This window comes from Brassica napus, chromosome C4, assembly GCF_020379485.1.
Source record: "Brassica napus cultivar Da-Ae chromosome C4, Da-Ae, whole genome shotgun sequence".
Classification (NCBI taxonomy): Eukaryota; Viridiplantae; Streptophyta; class Magnoliopsida; order Brassicales; family Brassicaceae; genus Brassica; species Brassica napus.
Window position 1 is genome coordinate 29276732 of NC_063447.1, and position 16141 is coordinate 29292872.

The following is a 16141-nucleotide window of genomic DNA, read 5'->3' on the forward strand; positions in this document are numbered from 1 at the left end:
TATTAGGGTTTCGATTTTGATCTTAGATCATTGGGGTTTTGAGATTCAAAACCATTAAGGTTTCGATTTTAATTGATCAAACAATCAACTCGATTAGGGTTTGGGGTATCGAACTTATGATTATGAGCTTCGATTTACTCATTGGGGTTTTGATCTATTACCCTATGGTTTTGATTTCAACATTAGATCATACTATTAGGGTTTGTAGTTTTTATGGTTTCGATTCTTATCAAACAGTCAAATTCGATTATGGGTTCTCTTTAAGGTTTCGAATTACCTTAACCTCAAGTAGGGTTGAATGGACCACCAAAGAGATGAACCGCGAGCTGGAACTGATTGGAACGCGAGCTGATGTTGTCGCGAGCTGTCTGATTGCTGAGATCGGGAACGCGAGCTGTCCAACGTGCTGATCGGGTCGCGAGCTGTCCGCGAGCTGTCTGAGATCGTCTTGTTTGCGAGCTGAGGTTGAACAAGCCGAGATCATCTGAGCTAGGATCAGGAACGCCTTAAGCTGAAGCTGATCGGGAACAGATTGCAAACAAGGATCGGGATGTAAGGTTTCGCGATCGGGATTAGGATGGTTCGCCGGTAAGGATGTTCGCCGATTAGGGTTAGGGTTTTAGGCAGTTTGTTTTAGCTTAGGGATTTAGATTCTATCGTGCTGATGACGTGTTATGAAACTAGAGAATAAAAACTGTATATTCTTATTCTTCTTAAACATAAGGAGCCCTTTATATATAGGGAATTACACCGTCATAGAATAATGGAAACACTAAAGAAAGGAAATACAAATATGGAAAGTGTACAAATCATAATCTAATAAGGAAAAGTCAAGATGTCGATTCTCTCTCTCTCTCTCTCTCCTCACGGTCGACTCTCTCTCTCTCTCCTCACGGTCGTCTCTCTCTAACATTGGGACGGTTATGAACCGGACCGGTTATAAACATCCACAATATGATTTATAACAATCTAATAATAATCCAATACTAATACGAACAAAACAGAATTTAAAATTCTGTCAGTCAGAAAATGAAAGAACGAAAAACAAAATCTTTTTAAATAAAAAAAGTGTCAGCTTTTTATTTTAGGTTTTATTTGTTAGTTATTCAAATTCATTGGCATATCGAAAATCTGATGTGCCACCTTCTTTATCTCGTCGGCCGAGTCAAGTTCACAACCATCCTCCATCTGTTTAAAAAACGATTTTTTCTGTCATTGAAGATTTGCATTTTTCAATGTTGGTGTGTGTAAACTGAAATGTAAGACATACATGGAATGGTATAGTTAGGTTACCTTGAGGTTGAAGCAACAAGAGACATAGAAACGAGACAAAGTTGAGATATTGAGATGAAGAACAGTGAGTCGAAGCTTTTCTAGTGAGATGATTCCTCTGATAAGCTCTCCTTGTCTCTTCCGACATACAACTTTAAGGTTAACGTGGTTTTGTACCACGGTTGTTTCGATACTTGGGACGCGAGTTTCATCTTCGCGAACTCTGTTTTCGACTCCACTACTCTGTTGCGTTCTCTTTTGTGATTCAAGTGATTGTATTATTTGCTCAAGGACCTTCGCGTAGTGTATAGCTCCTCCTACAAATGGATGCTTGGTCTACCTACAGGGACAACAACACTATACAAGTTAAGAGACTTAGGGTTTTGAGGGTACTTTCATGTACTTTTTGTTGTTATTGAGATTACTCGTTGGATGTAAGAAGGTGGGAGAAGGGAACGGAGAGAGTTGATATGTTCGTTCATCCGTCGTCGTCGGTTTCGTTCAACAACAATGTGGTTGATTCTTTGATTCTCTATCTCTTCAATGTTTTTATTTGGTTTAGTTTTCCTCCTCTTCCTCTTCTCTCTAGTCATATCAGGAGCCAGCAAATCGCTGTTCTTGCGCTTGTGTTGTGGTGAGGAAGAATGGAGGAGTATCATGTCTGCTTCTTGGCTTGACAAAGCTTGTTTCGCTCCTTCTATGTATAATGCTGAAACTTGGTTCTGATAGAAGTGTGGGTGACCCTCCTGTGAAAGAAAGCTTTCGACTTCCCAAGGCTCTTTGAGGTTCTGAAGAGACAATAGCCTTAGAAAACTCGGTTCTTCACTTTGCAGCATTTGTAGAAATGGCACTGTATCTTGCATGCTCTCTTCCTCTTCTTCTTTGAAGGCAAAGCGTTGAACTTCTTTGAATCCTTGAACTTCTAGGCTTCTTGCATCTGCTTTTCTATCCAGAAACTGCAAGAAATACATAGGAATGAGGTTATAACCGGCGAGGTCAATGATTGCAGAATTTTTTTAATTGTTTTCTGTAAAATTAATAATAAAATCATTGAATGAAAAGTATCTGGACATGTTAGGAAGAGAGTAAATGATACAAGAGAAGAGAGAAGATTGGAGATAGCTTCCTAGATTAAGCAAAAAATACATACACAAGGGTTGATGTGTCCTTGAAACCTCTCCTTTTGAGAGCCCTTTGTTTGTTATGTATTAGTATGTAATGATGTTTGTAACAATAAATGCTAAGAAACACCAAAGAAGCAGAAGAGGAAACTCATGTACTCTCTTCTGATTCTGAGTCTTTCTTGACTTGTAACTGTTAGCTCTATATAGAGCAGTGACTCTTTAGTAGAGGAGAAAACAGAGGAGCTGCAATAAAATAGAATGGTAAGAAAATGTATATTTTTTGTTACTGTAAGAAGAGTTAGTGAGGCTGAGCAGAGCAGAGAAGAGATGGAGATATTATTGGCGGGGGCAGTTTTGTCTTGAAGTAGAGACAAAAGACTTTGTGGGGACATTCTTATATTACACAGAAGAAGAAGGTAAAAAAGAGACAAGTCATGGGTAAGAGAGCTTCTATTAGGTTTGTGTCATCTTTCTCATTATATCTCAATGACTCAAATCATTCTTTATGAGAGATACCATCATTCATTTCATTATACACCACACCATTCCATTTCTATGATGCTCCCATCATGTTCTAATGATTTCTTAAGTATGGGTTTTGTCTAATATATTGACTAGCAATTAAAACAAAAAGATTTGACTCTATTAATTAAATAACAGGGAATCTTATCTATTACTGATGCCTTGGCGTCTACGGCATTAAACAGTGTTTGTACTATAAAATGTCCCAGTCATGTCTACAATCTCAGTCCTAGTGGGTAAACTCATATCCAGTCTCACAAAATCCTCAACAAAGAAACAAAGAGTCAACCTTTGTATAGTTAACGAAGACCTTAGAAACCTTATCAACTAGACTAAAACTCCAAAGAAAGTTTGAAATCTTTTTTTGTTGTTGTTATCAATTGTGTACTGTAATATACTCATATGGTTGCTAGTGTCACACACGAGCTATGGTTATTTGCTCTCAGGACAAACATGCCCCCACTCTTTTCGGTATTGCCTATTATCAAAGATAAGTCTTAATGATTCAGATTCTTCTATAGTAACATAACACAAAAACCTAACCTCATGTCCTTTTAGCTGTCATTTTTAAGACAAGAATAAAAAAACTTTTTTCATAAATAAAAACAATGAGATATCAAACAACAATGTAAAGGAAAGAACACGATTAAGCAAAAAAACGAAAAGAAAGATTGAATTTGGATGATGAAAATGACAGAAAATAAGAGATATCAACTTGCTTCGTTATTTTAACGCTCGATTTGTATGGTAACGTGACTGATACTATACTCTCTCCAAATATAATCAGTCACTTTGTTAAGCACCATAGCATCATTAGCTTCTTGTTTAATCTTGACATGACAAGAAAACAATACCTTTCCAACTGTAATTGCCCAAATATGAAGCTCATGAACAGACACCACTTCCTCAATCTCCATTAATCCTTTTTCAAGCTGCTTTGCATCGATCTCTCTCGGTGTACTCTCCATTAAAACATCAAGTATGCTTCGAAGCATCTTAGGGGTGTAGGAACCTTATTTTACTACCATAGGAGAATTGATATTTGTAAGTAGTGGACACAATATCCATCTAACAAATTCAAATCCAAACCCAAATATCCAATGTGTGACATTTGCTAATTTTTATACTTAGCCAAATTTTAAAGCTTTACAAACTTTGTAAGTCACTAAATTTGGACTTCTATTTCTCATTCACAACAACTTCGGTTTTGGCATGAGGTTACACTACTTCATAGTGTTTTTCAAACATTCGGTTATTCCGACAAACTTCTTCGCACAGAAACTTGCCGAAAATGGCCCAAAACCGTTTTTGTCAAAAACGAGTTCCAATGAAGGGTTGTCCCTAAAACAATAATAGAAAATACTAACGTGCAGATATGGTCAATTATTTTCCATTTAGGGTTATACCAAATCATTCTCCCTCCGATCATTACTCCAATGCTTTGGATTAAATCTCCAAGAACATGAAGATAAGCTCCTTGCACATTGATGTTCCTCCCTTCCTTCGGTTTCTCCAACAATTTCTCATCATTATCTCCATGACCATGATCATGATCATGCACGCCATGACCATGCTCATGATTATGACTATGACTATGACAATGGCCATTACCATGATCATGTCCAAGCACAACAATCATTATGATGTTAACAACTAAACCAAAAGCAGCAACAAGAACCATAAAGAAACCATCAACATCATCATTAGTCTGTTGAATGAGTCTAGTTATGGCTTCATAGACCAAGATCCCAGTGAGTAACCAAATGAGCTGGATTGAGACAAGAGCACCCAAAATCTCAATCCTGAAGAACCCGTAACTCTGCCTCGGATTGGCTTCCCAAGAAGAAGCCCACAAGGAGAGCATTGAGATAGAAAAAGCAGCAACATCAGTGAGCAAATGAGTTGCATTGGTTAGTATAGCCAAACTATTTGCCTTGATGCCACCAACAACTTCAATGCTCATGAACAAAATACATAACACCACAACGAAACAAAGCTTTCGCATCGAAGCAGAACGTTCCTTAGCATCATCACTTGAAGAAGTTGAAAGTCCACAAGCAGTTTCTACACAAACTAGTCTATACTTCTTGTTGAATCCATCTGCCAAAAAAAATAAAAATGTGAGGTCTAGACCTTGAACGAATGGACTATACGAATACAATAGAGCATATATATATTTTGTTACCTTGTAGAAACTCAATTCAAGAGTGTGATGTTTAGAGTTTGAGACATGAAGGAGTTTGATACATGCATTCCACAACTAGACAAGGATTCAAGAAAAGAGAGTTTATATATTTTTAGTAATTAATTAGAGCCCAAGAGTTAATGATAATGACAACATACGGATACCATAACAGAGAGTCAAAGACTCAAAGCCTTAATCATATAATATAACAAGCGTAGAAGCATTATAAAATTTATATTTAAGTTAACTAGAGGTTTTACTGCGCTACGCGCGGTTTGTTTGTCTATGAAATTTATATAATTTTAATATTAAGCGGTTTATCTGTTTTTAAAAAGGTTCTATACTTTAAAAAAAATTGTTTCAAATGATTTTTTTTACTGTCAATGCACTTTTATTAGGTATTAATGGTAAATTGTTAACTTAAAAAAACTAATTGTGTTTATCAAATTTTGAGTGGTTAAAAGTTGTGAAAAATATTAAATTACAAAAATACATTTATATTCAAAATTTAAGATATTTTGTGCTAAAACTCAAGGTTTTTGAAACTGAAGAGTATAAATTAAACCTCAAGGTTTAAAACAAATTAATTTTATTTTGGGTTGATATTATCATTTATATATTTTATATAATACTTGAAAATTAAAGTGGAATGCTTTGAAAGATTATAATTTTTTGTTTGGAATATCTTTAATTTATATTTTTATATATTATAAACTCATCAAGTCTGTGTGCCCATGCTACGCTCGGATGCTAATTGTTTACTTTAATTTTGTATTTAGTTCCTTAACATAATCTGTAAATATTTTTGTACTAACTTGATCTGTATATTTCTAACAACTTTATTTTTTTCTTTGATGTATATTCGAAATATGAAATTCTATCTTTTTTCTCTAGCACATATTCTATACTAAAAAGAGTAATGTAGTTTGGTTTTGTGTAGAACTGTTTTTGTATTATAATGTTTTTAAAAAATTCAATATATATGTATATATATATATTCATATTTCGTATTATGTACATATATATAATGGTCTTTCAATGTTGTTTTTATCTTGGAGTAGGAACATGTACTTAAACATTCATTATTGCTTTAAAATTTTAAATTAGTATAGATAAACAATTTAAATTAGTGAGGAAAAGTTAAACTAAATTTAAATGTACTTTGACATAAAATTTGTAATATTTACCTGAACGCATGTGTTAGAAAATTTAAATTTAAATTTAAATTAGTGTGGGTTATATCCTAAAGTTGATCTTAACATGAACGCATGTGTTAGAAAACTTTTCAGTGCTTCTATTAGACCCTGGCCTTACTATTCAAAAATATGATTTCTATTAGACAGTGGCCTTACTATTCAAAAATATGATTGTTACCTGGTAGGTAATCCTTTAACATGTTTTCGTAGAAGCAGTCAAATGAAGTTGTACTAAAGAAACATAGACACCCTCTTATATATTGGGATCAGTGGCTTGCTTTTCTTTCTAACCTCTGCAATTAACCATAATCAGGTCCAATGGGTCATGAACCACAAACTCTGACTAAGTATCAACAGTAACTGTTGCTTCATCCCTAAACCACACGCACCATTGGCTCTTTAAAAATTGCTATGGCTACCACTATACTATTTGCTGCTTGATAACTGAAGTCCTTTTCACCCACCATTGTATCATAGGCCTGCAACTGGGAATACATCTTTCAATTTAGCTTAAATCCGGAAATTAGGGCTGCATATTTGATCAAGTGCCGTTAAAGATGCCTGTTGTAGTCCACTAATGAAGCCATGAGCGTTAATAGCTCAGCTACATAGACGATACTGGTTTCAGTCAGTGACGGCTTTGTGGGTGTGCCCTTGGTGCAAATGCACAGGGTCCTCAATATTTTATTACAATTTCTGTATAGTTTTAGGGTCCTAAACTCTAAAATTATCACAAATAAAGGTCTAATTTTTTATAATCATATACAAACATAGCACGAACATAGCAAAATAATATTAGATGGTACAGGGCACACCCATTTCTTGAGCCGGGCCTGGTTCCAGTAGCCTCTCCTACTTTTTCGTAAGCAATGCTTGCGCTGATTATTTACTTACACTGAACAAAACCGATTTTTGCCTCACCAGCCTCGTTTCCTGCCTTTGCCATTTCAACTGATGGCCTTAATATCAACTTCATGAAGAGTGATCTGTCCTGATTAGGATCGTTAACCTCTGCCACAGTTACTGAAGATTTACAGCTTCCGCTCTCTCTAAACAGAGCTATTATTTGAAACATAGAGAATAATTCAAGACATTATCTGATGCAATATCATACAAACTGGCGACATAAGAAGCGAAGAGGACGATACAGAATTTTTGAAACTCATACCAGTAACTATACCATGTCATGTTCATGTTTTCATAGGACCTTCAGCTTTCTTCTTATAAACATTTGCTGCATACAATTTATTTTTATATTTTCATCAAACAAAGAAAACGGAGAGAACTTTGTAATGAAACTAATTCTAAAAGTGGAGATAAAGCAGGTATTTTATTTTGTAACCATTGCATTTGCACTGAAGCCGCCCATGAATTTCATGTAAATAACATCACCATCACTATTAAGGGTCTGACTGGTTCAAACGCAGCGGTTGCGGTTGCGGCTGCGGGAGTTTGTGGATGCGGGTGGTTGCGGTTTCTAGCAGTTTTAAGAGATTTGTACAACTGGTACTGCGGTTAAAAATTGGTGCGTTTGCGGGTGCCTTATGACTGGTTAACTACCAAATGCGGTAACTGTCAAATAATAAATTAACAATATTTACATTTAATATACTTATAAAAATATCAAAAATCATAAAATTATAATAAATATAAAAGTTATATTTAGAAAGTTATAATTTTAATTGTTAAAATTTTATTGAAAATGTTTTTATTATAAAATTTTATAATATTAATTAAAATATAATAGATATATTTTAATATTTTCATAACTTCAATTTTAATTTTTTTATTAAATATTTTTACTTTTGTATATATATTGTTTTAAAAAACGAAAAAAATTTACCCTTCCGCAACAGCCCGCAGCCGCAAACGCTAGCTGGAGCCAGCTTTTGAATTTATGAGATTCAGAGCGGTTTGAAGCGGTTTAGAACGATTTGAGTGATTGTTGCAAACAGCCGACAACCGCTACCAACCGCAAAAGCTGCGTTTGCAGGTGGTAGCGGGAAAACCAGTCGCCCCCTAAGCCCATTACACATAAACACAATATGAAATTAATACTTAGAAACTTCCGATAATGTTAAAACTTCAACGAAACAGTAACACATTAGGATAAAAATCAATTCAACAGAAACAAATAACTCAAAAAAATTAACATCCATGATAATAGATACGTATCTATAATAACCTTTTAGCAAAAAAAAAGGGGTTAATATTTAAAAACCAAATTAAAAAAAGAAGAAAATCATGATAATAGATACGTGTATGATTGATTAGTTCCATACAACCAATAATCCAAAACAAAGAGAGCCGTAAGTGGATTCACTGGTCACCACAATAGTTGTAATTAGCAAGAAAGAGAACTTGAGTTTCCTATCTCAAGATATGTAATCACAATCTAGAATTGAAGATTTCATAACAAAAACCGATTATAGTTGCGCTTCCCCCAACCGCAAGCCATGAAAAAAATGTTATTTAAGCTTCTCAGGAGCAGAAGCAGCAGCTTAAAATGCACTGACACTGTCTCATTGAGAAGGATGATCATTCTCAGAAGAGTTGAACAGCCATCTTGAATTTGTTTTGTTTCCATTTAGGCAGCTTGTAGAAAGCTTCTTTCGTCATACCAAACTTCTCTTTGAACTCCTCTGATGAAAGGTAAGCCTATATATAACAGAGACCAACAACTGTAAACATCCTCTTTCCATTTACAAAATGAAAAAAAATTGATTGTTGGTTTGAACTTACCTCTCTCCTTGTTACATCAATGTCTGTCACAGGATCAGGTGAAGTTGTCTTGAGACGTCCGTATGGGTAAGCTGGCAAATCTTCTTCGTCTACCACACCTTCTTTAGCATCTGCTTGAATCGTCAGAGATACTATCTTGCTGCTCATCGATTTCTCCCCCTCCTTGTCATTTTCCTTTTTCTCTTCCTTTCCTTTTGAGCTGGATTCTGGCGCTGGAGACTCAGGTGTCTTAGGGCTCGCTTCATGTCCAACAAAGCTCAAAAGGTCAACACTCAAAAGTGAAAAAAATGAGAACAAAGATGATATAGATTGACACTTTCAGGTATTACCTTTGATGGATTTTGGGATTAAAGGTTCCTGAGGAGGTGTTTTAAAAGGGCACTACGAGAAGCAATGGCTGCAGACTTGGGAGCAAGCCTTGCGGAATCAGGAGTAACAGATCTCGGGTAGAGTTTTCTAACTACTGGGGGAGGAGTTGAGAGGTTTCTTGCGTTCTGGTTCTCAAATGTTGCTGCGAGTGCATTGAACGCTGGAGATCTTCCCCTCACACGAACCCTGTCTGGACTTAAAGACATGGTTCTTGACCGCTGCTGTGACTTCTCAGGAACACTGGCACGGCCACCATATGAGGCTGGAGTTCTTCGTTTTGGTTTCTACTCATCAAAGCAACAACAAAAGAGATAAACAAACAAACAAACAAACAAAGATCATCTATTAAAAGGAAAAGCATGAAGAGTCTTTACATCTGCAACTGGAGTTCCACCATTTTTGACAATTTTGAGTTTTCTTTGGAATGAGTTTCCATGCATCTGTAAGCAAACAAAGAGAGTGTTCAATACTTTGTCAAGGTCTCCTTCTATGTATTAATTGAAGGTGTTTGGTACTTACAGAAGATTTTGAGGAATCCCAAGAAGTGAAAAACCGGGTGAAGAAACTTGGCTCACCACCTTCCATGATCACATATATAGGGGCTTCAGGGGATAACTTTTCCAGGAGAGAATCTTTCTCGATGAAATTCTAAGGAAACAAAGTATAGATAGATGAGTAACTTTTGCCTAAGGTTTCAAGATCTTTTGAGACTAATTCTCTCAAGAGTTCTGTTTGCAATGTGTCTAATAAATCTAACCTCTCCAATAGTTAAAGCTAGCAACTTGTTCTTGGGGACTACTTCTTGGCCAACCCATACAAAGATCTCTGGGTGACAGTCTACTATAAATATATCTTCGGTCATCAAGTCATCCTGTGTGAAGTTATATATCTCTGTCACCTGCCAAAACATAACAAATACTTGAGGTTGAGCCACATGCCAAAGCATGTTGCATTCCTAAGTAATATTCTCACATGTATTCACATTATTACTTAGTATACGGTTTCAACTTGCTTTTATTCTAGCCTCTTTCCCTTTAGAATTTGTGTCGCAGCCGCGGGTCGCGCGTCAATGAAAAGAACATGTACCATATATAAACACAGCCACGATGAATTTATGTGTTTTGAGTATTGTAATGAGAAACCTTGTATGAGATGATCAAAGATGATCGCGAGAATGAGAGCCAAGATCCCTGAACCAACGATCCATTTGTTCCTTGTCATTCTTCTTGACATAGTGGTCAACACTTTCTTACTCTTGTCAGTGGCATCATCCACACCCTGAAGCTGTTACACAAATCACAAAGAGTTAGTTTTTTCTTAATAATCTAATGATAGATACTGAAACCAAACCCGGCTTCGGCTGATACCTCTTAGAAATTGATTAACCGAAAACTGAGCCCAGATTCGGCGGTACCGGTGGCGACTGAAGACATTCTGGTGGTGAGGGAGATTTACCGGTGGATTTCATGGCAGTTGCTGTAGCTTCTTCAGAATAGATTTTTCAATTAGGGTTGATTGAAGATCAGACAGAACACTTTATATAGAAAGAGATATAAGGGGAGATGGAACAACCCCATTTAAGGTACTTTCAAGAGGATAATAGATTGATGATGCTTAGGTTACTGTAACGTATGAGTGTAGAATTTGATCGGTGACGATGATGTGAGATAATCTGAGAAGAACAAAAAAACTTACGCTTCAGACTCTTGAGGTATTTTGGGCTTAATGGGCCGTTTAAATTGTTAAAAAGAAAAACCCAAAATGAAACCAGTTTCGACGATGACGTGTAAAATGAAGCCTTCTGATTGGATGATTTTTTAAGAGGACGTGGACAGCTTAGAATTTGAGAGTATTCCCCTTTTAGTATTGTATAACAGGGAATCTTATCTATTACTGATGCCTTGGCGTCTACGGCATTAAACAGTGTTTGTACTATAAAATGTCCCAGTCATGTCTACAATCTCAGTCCTAGTGGGTTAACTCATATTCAGTCTCACAAAATCCTCAACAAAGAAACAAAGAGTCAACCTTTGTATAGTTAACGAAGACCTTAGAAACCTTATCAACTAGACTAAAACTCCAAAGAAAGTTTGAAATCTTTTTTTGTTGTTGTTATCAATTGTGTACTGTAATATACTCATATGGTTGCTAGTGTCACACACGAGCTATGGTTATTTGCTCTCAGGACAAACATGCCCCCACTCTTTTCTGTATTGCCTATTATCAAAGATAAGCCTTAATGATTCAGATTCTTCTATAGTAACATAACACAAAAACCTAACCTCATGTCCTTTTAGCTGTCATTTTTAAGACAAGAATAAAAAAACCTTTTTCATAAATAAAAACAATGAGATATCAAACAACAATGTAAAGGAAAGAACACGATTAAGCAAAAAAACGAAAAGAAAGACTGAATTTGGATGATGAAAATGACAGAAAATAAGAGATATCAACTTGCTTTGTTATTTTAACGCTCGATTTGTATGGTAACGTGACTGATACTATACTCTCTCCAAATATAATCAGTCACTTTGTTAAGCACCATAGCATCATTAGCTTCTTGTTTAATCTTGACATGACAAGAAAACAATACCTTTCCAACTGTAATTGCCCAAATATGAAGTTCATGAACAGACACCACTTCCTCAATCTCCATTAATCCTTTTTCAAGCTGCTTTGCATCGATCTCTCTCGGTGTACTCTCCATTAAAACATCAAGTATGCTTCGAAGCATCTTAGGGATGTAGGAACCTTATTTTACTATCATAGGAGAATTGATATTGTAAATAATAATAAGAACATAAATCAAAATTACAATACCGAAATATAAGAATAAAGAAGAATTGCAGAGTCGAGATAGTTAATCTCTTTCCTTAAATCTTTAAACGCCCCGTAGTGTGACGGTTTTATAGCGCTCAGATTCTCAGGATACAACTGCAGCATTGTTTCTGTTTACCATCACCGAAAACAGAATCTATCGACCATATTTCTGTGATGCACTCTCAGATTCAAAAAATATAAATAAAGATAAAATATCACTATTCAACATAGGATAATTGTGTTGTTGCTCGTATCAATGTGTTCGTCTCTTTCCTTATGGCTAACAAGCCTTATTTATAGGAAATGAAATGACATTACGTTATGGTTTTTAAAACCAAACGTTGAGAACAATGGAGTCCTTTAAGTCAAAAATCAATGTTGTCATTATGGTATTTGATTCCCTTTGACTTGATTTTTTAATGACTTAACAATAAGAAATATATTATTTATTTGATCAAATCAAACATAAATAATATTTTTTTTAATTTGGATTTTCATTTTATGTTTTACAAACATAAAATAGTCATCAATAAAATTTATATGAATAAGTAGTGGACACAATATCCATCTAACAAATTCAAATCCAAGCCAAAATATCCAATGTGTGACATTTGCTAATTTTTATACTTAGCCAAATTTTAAAGCTTTACAAACTTTGTAAGTCACTAAATTTGGACTTCTATTTCTCATTCACAACAACTTCGGTTTTGACATGAGGTTACACTACTTCATAGTGTTTTTCAAACATTCGGTTATTCCGAGAAACTTCTTCGCACAGAAACTTACCGAAAATGGCCCAAAACCGTTTTTGTCAAAAACGAGTTCCAATGAAGGGTTGTCCCTAAAAAAATAATAGAAAATACTAACGTGCAGATATGGTCAATTATTTTCCATTTAGGGTTATACCAAATCATTCCCCCTCCGATCATTACTCCAATGCTTTGGATTAAATCTCCAAGAACATGAAGATAAGCTCCTTGCACATTGATGTTCCTCCCTTCCTTCGGTTTCTCCAACAATTGCTCATCATTATCTCCATGACCATGATCATGATCATGAATGCCATGACCATGCTCATGATTATGACTATGACTATGACAATGGCCATTACCATGATCATGTCCAAGCACAACAATCATTATGATGTTAACAACTAAACCAAAAGCAGCAACAAGAACCATAAAGAAACCATCAACATCATCATTAGTCTGTTGAATGAGTCTAGTTATGGCTTCATAGACCAAGATCCCAGTGAGTAACCAAATGAGCTGGATTGAGACAAGAGCACCCAAAATCTCAATCCTGAAGAACCCGTAACTCTGCCTCGGATTGGCTTCCAAGGAAGAAGCCCACAGGGAGAGCATTGAGATAGAAAAAGCAGCAACATCAGTGAGCAAATGAGTTGCATCGGTTAGTATAGCCAAACTATTTGCCTTGATGCCACCAACAACTTCAATGCTCATGAACAAAATACATAACACCACAACGAAACAAAGCTTTCACATCGAAGCAGAACGTTCCTTAGCATCATCACTTGAAGAAGTTGAAAGTCCACAAGCAGTTTCTACACAAACTAGTCTATACTTCTTGTTGAATCCATCTGCCAAAAAAAATAAAAATGTGAGGTCTAGAGCTTGAACGAATGGACTATACGAATACAATTTAATAGAGCATATATATATTTTGTTACCTTGTAGAAACTCAATTCAAGAGTGTGATGTTTAGAGTTTGAGACATGAAGGAGTTTGATACATGCATTCCACAACTAGACAAGGATTCAAGAAAAGAGAGTTTATATATTTTTAGTAATTAATTAGAGCCCAAGAGTTAATGATAATGACAACATACGGATACCATAACAGAGAGTCAAAGACTCAAAGCCTTAATCATATAATATAACAAGCGTAGAAGCATTATAAAATTTATATTTAAGTTAATATCCAATCTAATGTAAGTGTAACAATGACGAAATCCAAGCGACATCAGATTCCGAGTTAGGCCAATTCGAAAGAATCTGAAACAGGGAAAAAAATCGGGAGTCAACTTATTATAGTTTTGGTTTAGTTATATTTGGGCCAATTTATTAAAGAGGCCTTTTAAAAGAGTTATAAAATGGGCTATATAATAAAATTTAGACCAATGTTATGTTGGGAAAAGCGGGCACGAGGCGCAACAGAATGTAACGGTCGTGTTCCCTGACCTTGTGTGAACCTGTGAGGAAAATACTTCGACGATAGCAGGATATAGTATAAGCAATAACTAAATGAGACAAGCACTTTTTACGTGGCAAACCTCCTCGATGTGAGAAGGAAAAAACACGGGACCGTAGTCCACTCAACAATCCACTATATAAATGTATGTGAGTACAACCACGTCCTCCCTGTTGAAGACAACACTGCTGAAGAACTGTGACGACCAGCTTCACTAAAACCCAGACAACAGAAGATCCAACCGTTGAAATCTAAATACCTTTGGTGAACCTTTAATCTACTGACTGAAGAAGCTTTCCACAAAATATCAGCCCGATCAGGATCCGTTTGACCCTCCAAATCTGCCTTGACAAACCCAGATGAAATTTTGCCTCCTTCCCTCTTTTCTCTCTTTTGTCTTTTTGATTCTTGTAAGTCTCTACATAAAAATTAGGTCAAGAGACTATATATGTGTCTCACTAACCCTAAGAACCTCCAAGGCCCAATACTAATCTCATGGACTAATACCAATGGCCCAACTTTTAAGGTTGGTTATCATCAACCAAACCCAATGGGTTTCCTCCATCTAGAAGGAACCCAACAAACTCCCCATCCGACTAGGTGGAGGAAACAGCCATTCCAGCTATCCCTCGTCATACTTCAAGCTTCCCCCTCGGCAAAGACTTTGTCATCATATCAGCTCCATTATCATCCGTATGAACTTTCTCAAGTTCCACGTCCTTAGAAGCAACCACATCTCGTATCCAATGATACCTCCTCTGAATGTGTTTTGATTTCGAATGAAATGTAGAGTTCTTCCCGAGACAGATGGCGCTTTGACTATCACAAAGCAACACATACTTTTCTTGCTTGAAACCGATCTCTTCACAGAAGTTCTTCATCCACAACAACTCTTTACAAGCTTCAGTTGCAGCAATGAACTCTGCCTCAGTGGTAGATAGTACAACACACTTTTGCAGCCTTGACAGCCATGCCACAGCTCCACCCGCAAATGTGACCAAGTAACCCGAAGTAGACTTGCTAGAATCAACATCTCCAGACATGTCAGAATCAGTGAAACTGACCAGTAAAGGCTTCTTACCCCCAAATGTAATCTTCATATCAGAAGTCCCTATGAGATATCTCAAAATCCACTTCACGGCATTCCAATGTTCTCTTTCTTGATTGGAGATAAACCTGCTGACAACTCCAACGGCGTAAGCTAAATCCGGTCTTGTACAGACCATGACATACATCAAACTACCCACTGCCGAAGCATATGGAACCTTCGCCATATCTTCTTTCTCCGCATATGTCTTCGGGCTTTGTTGACTGCTCAGTCTTAAGTGTGGAGCAAGAGAAGTACTCAACACTTTAGACTTGTCCATGTGAAACCGCTTAAGTACTTTTTCAATGTACTTCTCCTGAGACAAGTGAATCAGCTTCTCACCTCTGTCTCGAACAATTCTCATACCGAGAATCTGTTTTGCTGGACCCATATCTTTCATGGCAAATGACTCACTGAGCTGCTCTTTCAGCTCCTTAATTCTGTCCATGTTCCTGTCCACAATCAACATATCATCGACATACAACAACAAGATGATAAAATCATCCTCACCAAACACCTTCACAAATACACAATGGTCTGAATCAGTCTCAGTATAACCATGCTCCCCCATAACAGACTTGAACTTCATGTACCACTGCCTTGGTGCTTGCTTC

The 16141-nt window shown here is 36.2% G+C and overlaps 3 protein-coding genes and 1 pseudogene across 4 annotated transcripts; all 4 read right to left on the minus strand.

Moving 5' to 3' along the window:
• Positions 1-688: 688 nt before the first annotated feature.
• Positions 689-2341, minus strand: LOC106395495 (annotated as a pseudogene).
• Positions 2342-2511: 170 nt separating this feature from the next.
• LOC125585213 (metal tolerance protein A1-like) lies at positions 2512-5812 on the minus strand. The gene is made up of 2 exons (XM_048753872.1): positions 4222-5812; positions 2512-3913 (listed from the first exon to the last, which is right to left on the minus strand). The coding sequence occupies exons 1-2, from the start codon at positions 4921-4923 to the stop codon at positions 3647-3649; spliced, it is 969 nt and encodes a 322-aa protein (XP_048609829.1). The 5' UTR covers positions 4924-5812; the 3' UTR covers positions 2512-3646.
• Positions 5813-8527: 2715 nt separating this feature from the next.
• Positions 8528-10689, minus strand: LOC106391440 (villin-4-like). 2 transcript variants are annotated; one of them, XM_048753873.1, is made up of 7 exons: positions 10553-10689; positions 10168-10308; positions 9930-10058; positions 9785-9850; positions 9371-9694; positions 9042-9280; positions 8528-8957 (listed from the first exon to the last, which is right to left on the minus strand). In XM_048753873.1, the coding sequence occupies exons 2-5, from the start codon at positions 10270-10272 to the stop codon at positions 9389-9391; spliced, it is 606 nt and encodes a 201-aa protein (XP_048609830.1). In that variant the 5' UTR covers positions 10273-10308; positions 10553-10689; the 3' UTR covers positions 8528-8957; positions 9042-9280; positions 9371-9388. The 2 variants fall into 2 exon arrangements, with proteins under 2 accessions (XP_048609830.1, XP_048609832.1); XM_048753875.1 differs by having other exon boundaries at positions 10401-10689.
• Positions 10690-11381: 692 nt separating this feature from the next.
• Positions 11382-13762, minus strand: LOC106395802 (metal tolerance protein A1). The gene is made up of 2 exons (XM_048753876.1): positions 13034-13762; positions 11382-12144 (listed from the first exon to the last, which is right to left on the minus strand). The coding sequence occupies exons 1-2, from the start codon at positions 13691-13693 to the stop codon at positions 11878-11880; spliced, it is 927 nt and encodes a 308-aa protein (XP_048609833.1). The 5' UTR covers positions 13694-13762; the 3' UTR covers positions 11382-11877.
• Positions 13763-16141: the final 2379 nt, after the last annotated feature.

Excerpts from the sequence above, each read along its gene's own strand:
- LOC125585213 (XM_048753872.1), bottom strand. The coding sequence starts at position 4,923 with ATGCGAAAGCTTTGTTTCGTTGTGGTGTTATGTATTTTGTTCATGAGC. Across the intron at positions 3,914-4,221 it reads ACTCGTTTTTGACAAAAACG|ATGCTTCGAAGCATACTTGA; the intron begins GTTTTGGGCCAT and ends TACACCCCTAAG.
- LOC106395802 (XM_048753876.1), bottom strand. The coding sequence starts at position 13,693 with ATGAGCATTGAAGTTGTTGGTGGCATCAAGGCAAATAGTTTGGCTATA. Across the intron at positions 12,145-13,033 it reads ACTCGTTTTTGACAAAAACG|ATGCTTCGAAGCATACTTGA; the intron begins GTTTTGGGCCAT and ends TACATCCCTAAG.
- LOC106391440 (XM_048753873.1), bottom strand. The coding sequence starts at position 10,272 with ATGACCGAAGATATATTTATAGTAGACTGTCACCCAGAGATCTTTGTA. Across the intron at positions 9,851-9,929 it reads GGGATTCCTCAAAATCTTCT|ATGCATGGAAACTCATTCCA; the intron begins GTAAGTACCAAA and ends GTTTGCTTACAG. Across the intron at positions 9,695-9,784 it reads GTGGAACTCCAGTTGCAGAT|AAACCAAAACGAAGAACTCC; the intron begins GTAAAGACTCTT and ends TTTGATGAGTAG.